The sequence below is a fragment of the Quercus robur genome, chromosome 2, assembly GCF_932294415.1.
Source record: "Quercus robur chromosome 2, dhQueRobu3.1, whole genome shotgun sequence".
NCBI lineage: Eukaryota > Viridiplantae > Streptophyta > Magnoliopsida > Fagales > Fagaceae > Quercus > Quercus robur.
The window spans coordinates 58719441-58732947 of NC_065535.1; the positions used below are offsets into that span (position 1 = coordinate 58719441).

A 13507-nucleotide genomic window follows, 5' to 3' on the forward strand; every position below is an offset into this window, starting at 1 on the left:
ACTAGATGGGGTGGAGATGAGGCTGTTGAGGCACGGGCACCCCTGATTCAATCTCGTCCCGCCAAGTTACCATATGGCCAAGTTTATCGAATCTATGTGCATTTTAAATGTTTGTTGTTGTCGTTGATGATATGTTATTGTTGGGTTCAAGTTGTTTCAATCTGTTTTAAAGGTTTGGATTTTATTAAAGTGTTCTAAAGAAAGCATTTAATATCTTGTTTAAAAAGAAAAATTGTACAAATATAAGTTTAAATTTTGTTTTTTTTTTTTGAATCCTATATTATTATGCGCACAATAAAAATTATAAGGGCCTACATTTCAGTCTTTTAAAAATATAAGCTATTTGAATCTAATTTCAAAGGTACAAAGTCTTCCAATCTAAGAGTGTGTATATATATATAAATATATAATTGTAATGGGTCTATTGATCTGTATGTGTATTTATTTATTTTTATAAATGATATGCATATTTTTTTTGAGAATCAAATGATATGCATATATATATGCTAAATCAAATGATTTATGTAAATATATACTATATTTATTTATAATATAATTAAATGTTTTTGACTTTTTGTTGACTTCTAATATTGTTATTAAGCTTTTGAAACCCAATATATGTGTGTGTGTGCGAGCGTACCCAACTTCTACTTAGTGGACCGGGCTTAGAATTGGGCTCACAATTTACTTGTATAGTGGGCTTAGTGTTTCCTACTAAGGGTAATTTCTTGCCAAACGACCCAATGACACCCCTTAGCTCTCACGAACTCCCTTTCTTTCCTCTCTGAGTTGCTCTCCCTCTTGGTGGTACCAGCTCTCTCTCTCTCTCTCTCTCTTTTACTCTCTATTTTCTCCTCAGAATTGCCAACCCCCACTCTTTACTCAATTCTACTATTTATACCTTGAGGTTGGTGGAGGTTTCATGATTACATTTTGGTCTCACTCGTGTTTGTGGGGTCCAATTTTGATTATTCCTGGCAAGGAATATGCTCTATTGGAAATAGTAGTATTGGCATTGGAATTGATTCCTACCTCCAAAAGATTGCTCGGCAGTGATACTCCCCAAGACAATACCAAGTTGCCAGGGACATGGGCTGTTCCGAGCAAACACATCCTCGAGCAAGTCATAATTGACTAGACATGGGCTCGCCTATCATGCATCCAAAATGAAATGGACTTACAATGAGGTTTGGGCTCAGTTTTGGTCCTTGAGAATGTTCGGGCCAAGGCCCAAGGCCCAATGGGCCTGGGATCATACCCTGTATAATAGCCCCCCCTTGATTCGTGTTTGGCTACCGGGAGCGAATCAAGGACAATCCAACAGGTGCTAGAGACTCCTCGGGAAGTCCAACCATCAGCCATTAAATGAACAAGACGGTTACTAATGCCCTCTCAAAAGAAGCGTTATGTTAAGTTGTCAAGTCCAACCGTAATCATGACCTAACGGTTCGTGAACCGAGGCCATGTGTGTGGGAGTTATAAAAAAAAATTTAAAAATATTATCCCACTTCCTTTTTCATTAAATGCTTCTACCCTATAAATAGTTCCTTTTGACTCTTCATACTACTTTTCACTTCCTCACTCCTTCAGCTTTCTCTCTGTCGAGCATACTCCTCCCGTGCATAGATTCTCCAACCAAGATCACCAATTCCTAGAACCTACAGTAAATTTCTTTACTCTTTCCTTCTCTTTTTCAATTTTTCCCTCACACTAGAGTTAAGAATGGGCTATTCACATCTTCTTTCTACTGAAGTGTCCTTGGCTAATTTTAGAGCAGTCTATGATATTCTTGGAGATGTAGTTATTGCTTATTGTCACGAGAGTGACATCGCTCTCCAGCGACACTCCGGTTCTAACGTAGTGTTTTTTCCTTTGATGGCCATTTTAGAGGGAGGGGTTAGATTTCCCATGGACCCTCTCATACTTAGTACCCTTAGGTTTTATGGTTTATGCCCCGACCAACGTTGCCCTAATTTTTACTGAGTCGTAAGTTGCGTCAGTAGATTAAACTGGATATACGGGCTATAGCTAAACCACCATGACAGAAATTTTATGTATAGTTTATGTGGCAACATTAGATCTGACTACTACTTAAAGTTTAGGGATGTATGGGTACGGCTCATATCATGCCTTCCCGATTCTAACAGAAATTCAATGGGAGAATATGTTTGGGTGAGCGGCAATTGACTTGCCAACGAGCTCACCTGCCCAACCTCGCCACTTGACGTTGGTCGGTATCGAGCACTTTTAACTGTTTTCAATTTAGTGTTTTACCCATGCTTATTTTGTTTGAACAGGTACTAACCAGTTTTCATATTATTTTGGTGCAGAAAGCAAAATGTTTAAGCCGAACATTAAAGTAGTGCACGTGAGAGATCTAAATTTTGTGCTCTGGTCAGAGATATTTGTGCATTCTAACGGGCAACTCCAGGCATCCTATCTTATACTTGGTTGCAATCCAGTTTACTCCACTTGGTAGCCCTTCGAACAAGCCTTACTGGTGGACAGCCCTTTGTTGTTGTACATTGACGTGCGACATCCTAATCTTCTTCCCCTAATCTGACTATTGGTGAAGCTCGGGACTTCGGCCTTCAGATAGCTAGGATGGAGTCATTATAACCTGTAAGGGATGCTTTAGCAGATATTGTCTTCCAAAGTTGCGTCGTCCACAGACCCATTAAGGAGCCCTAGGCCCAAGTCTAGCCAGCCGAGCAAGCAGTAGCCGAGTCAATGAACTCCTCGGAAGTAGAAGACTACCAAGGTGAAGGCGAAATGGTGGTCAAATGAACAATGACCCTTGATCGTTTTTTGCCTGGCGCCCGTCCAGCGGTACAACAACAACAACCCCAAGGTAAGAGTTGGACTTCCCCTCCTCCTCCTTCTCTTGCCCGCTCTTGGAAAAGGTAGCGCATAACTGGACAACCGCCTAGGGGCTCAGGGGACGCGCCTCTGAAAACTCCACCTCCCTGGGCGTCAAGCGGAATAGTCATCTAGGAGCTTGTTGGTGACGCCCAGCCAACTGCATAAGCCGGGTCTAATGTGGCGTCCTCTTCTCGACTAGAAGTGGGTTGGCAGACCATCTTTAGGCTCGGGAATGAGCCTTTTCCCATGACGGCTAGTGTCAGGATCTGGGCACAAGGTGAGGGTGGGCGGATCTCCCGGAGTTTGGCATAGGGCCTTTTACTGCTTGAGGATGTGCACTTCTTCTCGGGCGGCACTGATGGGTCCGTAGCTGCCCAGTTGTAGTCGCATACTATAGCGGTAATACACTTTACTTTTTCTTCCTTGCATAAATGTACTTGCATTTTTCCTCTTTTCATGTTTATCATTATTGTGTTGTCAAGCCGCACGACTGGCTTATGTTATAGATGACCAGCTGAAGGAGGCTACTGAAGATGTTGACCGGGAGTAGGCCCTGAAGGATGTTGCTGTGGCCACTTCAAAAGACAAAGGCAAGGCTGTCAAGAAGAGGGCTCAGGCGTTTGAGAAGGCTCGGATACTGGCAGAGCAGAGGTTGACAAAAATGGACGTGAAGCTGGGTAGAATAGAGTTTAAATTGGCAGAAGCGGAAAGACTGAACTTGGCATAGGTTGATGAAATAGCAGATTTAAGGCGGCCCTTGAAGCTTGCGAAAACAAATGGTACAACGCGAGCTTCGCAGATGCCGAGAATTTTATGGAACCAATTGTCTACCAAGCATAGAGGCATGAGTTTAAGGAAGGATGGATGGTTGCCCTTCAAGCTATGGGGGTGACGGCTGATTCTCTATTGAGGAATCCCGAGCAGATACCCTTCCCAGAGACTCCTCTTCCTGTTCAGAATCTTTCCGGTGCCAATGACGAGGAGGACACTCCCAGCATGAAGGAGCTGGTGCAAGAAATTAACTCCCATGTGTAGTCAATTGATCTTGAAGTTACTAGCAACTTTGATGCTATGTTGCACACAGCCCCACTACCACCCCCAGATTCTAGTGCTCAACATGCCGGGGACGCCCAAACTTTGCCATATTCAGCTGCTCAACCTGTCGGGGATGTGTCAAATTAGCCTGCCGTGGAGACCGACCTTGCCACTCAAGCATGAAAAAAAAAAAAAACTTTTAACCTACCTTAGTCCTTTACTTAATTTTTCCCTTTACTTTATCTCGTCTTAGTTTTTTACTCTACCGGATTTGCCTATTGTTGCCAGGATGTTGTGACAGAACACTGATTTCTAATTTGTGTTTATCTTAGTTTATTTAGCCACTAGATGTGGTGATAGGACATCTATTTTGGTTGTTTTTATGAATAATTTTCGTATTGTTATTAAATTATTTATGTTATATTTTATTCTTTCATTTATAATGATCATTAAATCAAACTAAGACTTACTTTTGGTCGGTGATCTGCATTAATCAAGCGTAGTTACCTTGAGTATAGCAGGGATAAGGACTTCACCTCTTTGGGTGACCTGTTCTGTTCTTAGAAAAATAGGGATCAGGTTACCATCTGTTTGGTGAAAATAAAGATTAAGTTTCTACCTACTCGAGGATTAGGATTGAACAAACTTCTGTCCTTAGAGAAAATAGATATAAGGTTTCCACCTGTTCGGTGATTAGGCTCGAATCGAGCACAGGCTTCCTTAGAGAAAATAGATATAAGGTTTCCACCTGTTTGGTGATTAGGCTCGAACTGAGTACAGGCTTCTGTCCTTAGATAGAATAGACATTACAAAGACAAGAAAGGTAATGTAACTTCTGTATATTACATGGGTTGGCATTGTTCTTTACACAACAGTTGTATATGACTAACAGTTGTATATAACTTGTAACTCCCCCCTAAAAAGTTAGTGATAGAACCTTTGTAAATTTTGAACATTCCATGGCCGGGGGAGTGGTCTCTCCCCCATATCCTCCAAGTAATATGCTCTAGCTCCAGTAATAGCAGTAACTCTATACTGACCTTCCCAATTTGGTGCTAACTTTCCTACATTGGTATCTCGAGCACTCTCTACTACTTTTCTCAACACTAAGTCGCCGGCGCTAAACTCCCTACTCTTGAAATCATGGTTGTACCGGCGAGCTAGCTTCTGCTGATACTCGACCGGCTTTATAGTTGCTGATTCCTGATGCTCTTCTAACGAGTCCAATTGCTTTATCATAAGCTCTTCATTTTCAATAGGGACAAATCTTGAGACCTGTGCACTGCATAAGCTTACTCCAATTGGTATCATTGCTTCCCCTCCGTATGTCAGTGAAAACGGGGTTTCTCTCGTGGATATTCTGGGGGTTGTCTGGTATGCCCACAGGACATTTGGTAACTCCTCAACCCACATTCCCTTCGTGCCTTCCAATTTCTTCTTTACTCCGTTCACAATTGCCTTGTTGGTAGCCTCGGCCTGGCCATTATTCTGCGGATACTCTGGGTTGGAATACCTGTTTTTAATATCGAGATCAATACAAAACTTTCAGAAAGCCTTGTTGTCAAATTGCAATCCATTGTCAAACACTAGGGATTCTGGCACTCCAAATCTTGTTACTATGTTCCTCCAAACAAACTTTTTAATGTCTACATCCTAGAGATTAATTAGTGTCTTGGCCTCGGCCCACTTTGTGAAGTAATCCACGGCTACCAAAATAAATCTTCGATTCCCTGTAACCTGGGGAAATGGACCAATAATATCTAGGCCCCACTGTACGAAGGGCCAAGGGCTACTGATGGGGTTCAAACTCCCTGCCGGCTGATGGATCAAAGGGGCATGCTTCTGACATTGCTCGCATTTTTGGACGTACTCGGTGATATCCTTGTGCATTTGTGGCCATCAAAATCCCTGGGTCATTGCTCGGTGGGCCATCGTACGTCCTCCAAAATGAATATCGCATACCCCCTCATGGAGCTTGGTTAAGAGCTCCTCAACCTTGCTCGGGTGCAAACACTATAGATATGGCCCCCCAAAAGACCTTTGGTACAACTTATGGTTTGCCGATAACCAATACTGTGCAACCATTTGCACTCTGTTTGCCTCTTTCCCATTTGCTGGTAATCGATCTTCGGCTAAAAAGTCTATGATCGGATTCATCCAACATGGCTCAGACACTGTCACCATCGAAGCATTTATCTTTGCATCAATACTTGGCTCTGCCACCACCTCTACTTTGATTAGCCGAGGTACCTCCTTGGTCAGCGATGATGGCAATGTAGCTAAAGAGTCGGCATGCCAATTCTGCCCCTTGCTATTTGAACCACCTTTACTTTCTGAAACCGGTTCGTAATCTGCTTTACCAACCGTAAATACTCCGTCATCTGAGGATCCTTAACTTCAAAGCTACCCTGCACCTAATTAACTACCAACTGAGAGTCCAAGTAAACCTCCACTTCCTGAGCACCCAGATTCAAAACAACTCTCAATCCAGCAAGTAGGGCTTCGTACTCAGTCTTGTCATTGGAAGCCTTAAAACCCAACCTAAAAGAATGTTCCACCCTGATCCCTTCCAGTGTGATGATAACAATTCCAGCCCTTGCCCCCAGTGCACTAGATGCACGGTCCACAAATACCTTCCACGGGTGAACCTCCACATGACAAACTATTTCCATTTCCCTTCTCGGGGAAAATTCTACAATGAAATTAGCGAGAACTTGACTCTTCAATGAACTCCTAAGTCTGTACCTAATGTCAAAAGAGCCTAACTGAGTCCCCCATTTGGCTATCCTGCCCGTGAAATTAGATCTATTTAACAATGACTGTAAGGGATACTCGGTTAATACATAGATGGTATGAGCTTGAAAATAATAGGGCAACTTCCTTGTAGCATGTACTAGTGCTAACACCAACTTCTCTAAGGGCAAATATCTTGTCTCGGCATTGACCAAAGTCTTGTTAACATAATATATTGGTTGTTGTACACCTTGATCCCTCAGTAGCACGGCACTCACGGCATGCTCAGACACTGAAAGATACATGAATAAATCCTCATCAGGCTCTAGGGCTAACAACATAGGTGCCTGCACCAAATATTCCTTTAAATCTTGAAAAACCTTTTCACATTCTTCATTCCACTAGAATCCCTTCCATTTTTTCAGAAGCTGATAAAATGGACAACACTGATCTGCAAACTTAGAAATGAACCGGTTTAGGGCAGCTAGCATGTCGGTCAACACTTGGACTTCCTTTGGATTACTCGGTGACTTGAGGCGCTCTACAACTTTAATCTGATCGGGATTAACTTCTATTCCTCGGTGAGTGATCATATATCTGAGGAACTTACCAGCCCCCACTCCAAATGCACACTTGTCAACATTGAGACGTAGCTTATGTCCGGAGTACTTCAAACACGTCCCTTAAATCATCAATATGCTCCTGCTCCTCTTTACTTTTGACCACCATATCGTCAATATTCACCTCCACCGTGCACCCAATCTTATCCCTAAACATCCTTGTCATCATTCGTTGATAGGTGGCTCCTGCATTCTTTAGACTAAATGACATTACAGTATAGTGGTAATTAGCATCAGGAGAAATGAACACGGTCTTTTCCTGATCCTTGGCAGCTAGGGCAATTTAATGGTAACCCTGAAAAGCATCTAGGAAACTCATCCTCGGGTGCTCGTATGTTGCATCTACTAGCTGATCAATTTTCAGCATGGGGAAAAGGTCCTTCGGACATGCTCAGTTCAAATCAGTAAAATCTACACAAACCCTCCATTTCTCATTCTTCTTTTTCACCATCACGGTATTCGCTAGCCATTCTAGGAAGAAGACCTCTTTTATCGCCCCTGCTTCTTTCAACCTCTTAACTTCTTTCTTGACTACCTCGACGTGCTCTTTAGTCGACCTTATTGGCTTCTACTTTTTGGGAGGAAATAATGGATCCACATTAAGCCTATGAACCACAAATTTGGGGTCTACCTCGGATACCTCGTACGGGCTCCAAAAAAATACATCTACATTCTATACAAGCAATAACAGTATCTCCACGCTATTTTTGTCTTTCATACCCGCTCCTATCTGAAAAATCCTATCCTCATCCGGCAATATCTTCACTCTTATTAACTCCTCGGCATAGCTAGCCCCCATTTTCTCCTAGAGTTCTTGTAATTGCTATAAGAGGGACCTCCTCGGCTGGTTCCTTCTGCTTAATCTCCCGGTTAACAGCAGCCACCAAACATTGTCTGGTCATTTGCTGGTTTCCCCTTACTATAGCAATACCATGCTCGGTATGGAATTTGACCTTAACATGCAATGTAGACGAGACTACTCCCATTGCATGAATCCATGGCCTTCCGAGAATCGCCGTATACAGAGAAAACAAATTGACCACTATAAAAGTCACCATTACTTGCCTTCCATGTCCACTGGGAGTAAAATCTGCACTTCCAAGATCACCATCCGACCATCAAACCTAACTAGGGGTGTATCATACTTAGACAAATCTTCATTCTTCAAACCAAGCCCCCTAAACTGGTAGAGATACATTACTTCGGCACCATTTCCTTGGTCTACCAACACCCTTTTCACTATAAAACCATTTATTCGAGCTGTAACTACCAAAGTGTCGTTGTGTGGCTGGATTGTTCTAGATCATTATCATTAAAGGCAATGGGCTCCCAAGTAAACTTCAACTTCTTCTCGAAGGGTTGCTCGTCTTAACCACTCTTCACCGAAACCACTGCTAGTACCCCTTTCCTCTAGGTCACTAGGATACCCCTTGAAGTAGCATGGATGACCTCTATCACTCTTAAAAGGGGTGGAAGAGGATTCCCTCGAGGTTAGGTACCTTGTCTGATCTCTTGATTTCTCAGGCCCACAACAAACTCTTTTAAGTACCCTGCCCTTACTAATTGCTTCAAATGGTCTTTCAATACCCTGCATTATTCGGTGGTATGCCCTTTATCCCTATGATAAGTGCAATACAAATTTTGATTTCTTCTCGATGGGTCACCCTCCATCTTGTTTGGCCATCGAAAGTATGGTTCGTTCTTAATTCGTTCCACAATTCTGTGCACTGGCTCCTTGAACGTCAAGTTTACTTCCCTTGCTTGAGCGCTCGGTTCCTGGATTGTCGAATCCTTCCGGGGCCTTGACTGAAAACCCCCTTGTCGATGTTAACTCGTGATCAGAGCCTTGCCTTTGTTCTGCTGCTGATCGTCCTCTAACCTTGTATACTCTTCAATACACCTCATCAGCTGTCTCGTATCCTCGAGAGGCCTTATTGTCAGCGAATCTTGTCATTCAGAATCCTTGGTCAATCCCAACGGGAAAATGCTTGCTGCGATTTTTTCATTACCCCCACTAATCTTGTTGTACAGTTCCCAATACCGGCTAGTGTAATTGCAAAGAGTTTCCCCGGCTCCCATTTTCATAGACAGCAATGCGTCCACTAGCTGCGGTACCCTGCTATAGGTCATAAACTGGACCTCGAACTCTTGAATCAGCTTAGCAAAACTATGAATCAAGCCATTCCTCAACCCATTGAACCACCTCAAAGCAGTGGGCCCGAAACTTGAAGGAAACACCTTACACATCAGTGCGTCGTTATGACTGTGCAAAGACATCATCTGGATATAATGGCTTACATGCTTTACCAGATCCTTCTTCCCATCATAAAAGTTAAATGGAGGTTTAGTAAATCTACTCGGTATCGGTGCCCGTTCGATATCTCCCGAAAACGGTGATCGAGTAGCTTTACGCAATGCTCGGCTCATAGCATCCATGGCAGAATTCTGAGGTTGTTGCCCTTCTGGGGAAATCGAGTCTTTGTCTGCATGCTCTCGAGACTGATCCTAGTGTCGATGGGAATTGGATTAATGGGATGCCTCTATATAGCTACCCCCTACACTTGCTGACCCCTTTGCACGATGTCTCTCTATAGCAACCCCCTACACTTGTTGACCCTTTTGCACGCTCTTCGCGGTCTCTTCTTTGACACCTACCTCTTGCCTCCAACTCCAAATCCTTTACCAATCTACGCAAGCATTTGAGTTCTTCATCCCTCCTGTCAAAACGTTCATGCCGGGAGGTGCCTGACATTAATCGGTATGTATGAAGTGACCCCTCCCCTAGGCCAGAATGATCTTCTTCTTGCTCATATTTGTGGTCTTTATCTCTCTTGTGCCTCCTTTCTCGCCAATTAGAGCCCTGCGAAGATCCTCAAGAGCCACTTTCGACATAACTTTTCGAGTGCCTCCCAAACATCTTTCTCACGCAAACCCTGGCTAAACTACAGTTACGTAGAAGATTCCCATAGACGGTGCCAATTGTGCGTACCGAACTTCTACTTAATGGACCTAGCTTAGAATTGGGCTCACAATTTACTTGTATAGTGGGCTTAGTGTTTCCTACTAAGGGTAGTTCCTTGCCAAGCGACCCAATGACACCCCTTAGCTCTCACGAACTCCCTTTATTTCCTCTCTGAGTTGCTTTCCCTCTTGGTGGTACTAGCTCTCTCTCTCCTCAAAATTGCCAACCCCCACTCTTCACTCAATTATGCTATTTATAGCTTGAGGTTGGTAGAGGTTTCATGATTACATTCTAGTTCCTACCTCCAATAGATTGCTTAGCAATGATACTCCCCAAGGCAATACTGAGCTGTCGAGGACATGGGCTGTTCCAAGCAAACACATCCCCAAGCAAGTCATAATTGACCGTACATGGGCTCGTCTATCATGCATCCAAAACGAAATGGACTTACTATGAGGTTTGGGCTTAGTTTTGGTCATTGAGAATGTTCGGGCCAAGGCCCAAGGCCCAATGGGCCTGGGATCATACCCCGTACAATATATATATATATATATATATATAAAATTTGGTTTTAGAGTATTGAATTGTGCTAAACAATATTAGTTTGAACTAAGACCTAAATGCAATGCGAGTTCAAATTTGGTAAGGATGGGGTGTAAAACCCATATTTTATATCATCCAATAAGAGATTATCACATCAGTTTTTTTACTTAAAACTCAATACATCCTACCATACTTAATAACATCTCAGTAAACTTCTAGTTGGGTTGGATTTTCAGATGAGTATTATAATTGATTGAGTGTGGTTATGCCTATTCATTAATATGTGATATGATGATATGACATGTTGGGATTATAGTATAAAATTTGGTTTTTACACCACATTTTTATAGAATCTATTCTCAATTCAAAAAATCTAAATTTGGTAAGGAAGGGGTGTAAAACCCATATTTTACACCATTAAATAAGAAATTATCACATTTTCCTTTTACTTAAACTCAATAAATCCCACCACACCTAATAACACTACATCAATCTTTTACTTAAAACCTGAAATATGGTGTTTATCGAAATGTTATTATGTGTGATCAAATGTATTTATGTTTTAGTAATATGATGATGTGGCATGTCCTTATTGGAAGGTGTAAACCAAAAGGTTTACACCAAGTTTTTATAGAATTTAATCTTTTTCATTATTCCTAATAAACTCCTTGAAGCTTTCATATTTGCCAAATTGTCCCTTGCATTCTAGAGTCTTGTAAAGGGGTGCTACACTAAATTTTCTCCTCCCCCTTCTTGGTCTAAAAAAATAGGTTCATCTTCTTGAGAAATTCTTAATATATGACAAGAGGAAGGCCTTGATTGGACACATTAGCCATTCTTGACAGGTAATTTCCTTAAATGGTTGACATGATGCGTTGATCTGTTGGATGTTCCCTTCTAGCCTTATATGTATGTCTCTGCGATGATTTGATCGGCTAAAGTATGACTCCATCCATTATTAGGAAGAGATGACTTAGGCATTTGTGAACCACTTCATCTCCAATAGTTGGTGATTGATGTGGGTGCAATTGCTCGCGACGAGTGGTTTCTTCGTGGGAAGTATGCCTTGACCTAGAGTGGACTGGGCGGAGAGTGAAAATAGAGTCGTCACCTGGTTTAGGTCCAAGAACCAAATTGGGCTTTTTAGGGGCGAAAATGGGTAACTAGCAATAAAATTCAAACTATATAGTTAGTAGTTCCGGTTACAAAACTATATCATTTTCTAGCAACTTGAGTCTTTGAGACTCGATTTTGACCTGTAAATCGAGTCTTTAAGACTCGATTTTTATGGTCTATTCACATCTGATGTGGCATCATATTCCACGTGGCGACTGCTTGAAAATCGAGTCTTAAAGACTCGATTTATAAGCCTATATATAACAAAACAACAGCACCAGCAAAAATGAAATCAGAGCCAGAAGGGAAAAAAAAAAAAGACGAAGACGAAGAAAAAATTAGACCCACCCAGGCCGTGGCGAACCTCAGGCCACGCGAGCCTGGCGGCCCGGGCCGCGCGAGGCCCAGGTCGCGCGACCCAGGTCGTGCGAGACCTGGGGCTCGCGCGAGCCTGGCCGCGCGACCCGGGCCGCACGGGGCCGTGCGACGCAGCCGCACGACCTGGGCCGCGCGAGCTCTTTCTCTCTCTCTCTGATCTGGTCTTCCTCTCTCTGATCTGACTCTTTCTCTCTCTCTGATCTGATCCGATCCGATGAGGTGATCTGACTCTTTCTCTGTCTCTGATCTGATCCGATCCGATGAGGTGAGGCTGCGCTTAAGACTTAAAGTTTTTAAAATTTTTTTGGTTTATAAATCGAGTCTTAGAGACTCGATTTCCATGTGGTTTCCACGTGGAAAAAATATGCCATAGTGGACGAAATCAGAGCATGGAAATCGAGTCTTTAAGACTTGATTTACAGGTCAAAATCGAGTCTCAAAAACTCGAGTTGCTAACTATATAGTTTGGTAACCGGAACTACTAACTATATAGTTTGAATTTTATTGCTAGTTACCCATTTTTGCCCTTTTTAGGCCACTTACTTACATGCATAGGTTTGTATATCAGATTATGGGTCCGAAGTTTGGGTACCGCTTGGAAAGGTATTAGGCACCCAAGACTGCCCATCTTGTGGGCCAGCTTCCATTATGTGTTGCTAGACCATATTTAATTAAAAAGTTTATTAAGAGAGCTCTAATCCTTAACCTGAATATACATCATGCACTTAAGTAAAATAACACACACAACATGTTAAATATCACATCACAACATGTAAGGAAACACATTAAAACCAAATCAAACAGATACTATTAATATGGAAAACTAACAATTAAATAAACACAAAATGAAAAATATCAAATTAAACCCAACATGGCAAGATTGACCAAATAAAATATGGAAAGCAAATAAACATGAATTATTAACTTAAAACAGAGTTAAATTGAAATCATATAGCATGTGAAAAGTGATTAAAGTAATAAAAATAAGATTTTTGTCAAATCTAGGTTTGGGGTGTGTACACATACTCAACTATGCATGCGCATGATCGAAACCATGCACACGTATACTTGATGATGTGTACACATCCTTTAGCATAGATCCGAAAAATCATATATTTATAGATTTAATCAAACAAAGGTGCTAACAAAGAAAATAAAAAAGCATGTCAGAAACCCTAAAGACTAAACTAACATAAAGGAAATAAAACAAAGCATCAACATAAACAAATAATCAAGAAACAAATTAAATAAGTATAAT

At 41.9% G+C, this 13507-nt stretch overlaps 1 protein-coding gene across 1 annotated transcript; it reads right to left on the reverse strand.

The window, feature by feature from the left end:
* Positions 1-9200: 9200 nt before the first annotated feature.
* LOC126701348 (uncharacterized) lies at positions 9201-9686 on the reverse strand. Its single transcript, XM_050399409.1, has one exon. The coding sequence runs from the start codon at positions 9684-9686 to the stop codon at positions 9201-9203; it is 486 nt and encodes a 161-aa protein (XP_050255366.1).
* Positions 9687-13507: the final 3821 nt, after the last annotated feature.

Bases quoted from the DNA above. Each gene is read 5' to 3' on its own strand.
- LOC126701348 (XM_050399409.1), bottom strand. From the start codon at position 9,686: ATGGATGCTATGAGCCGAGCATTGCGTAAAGCTACTCGATCACCGTTT.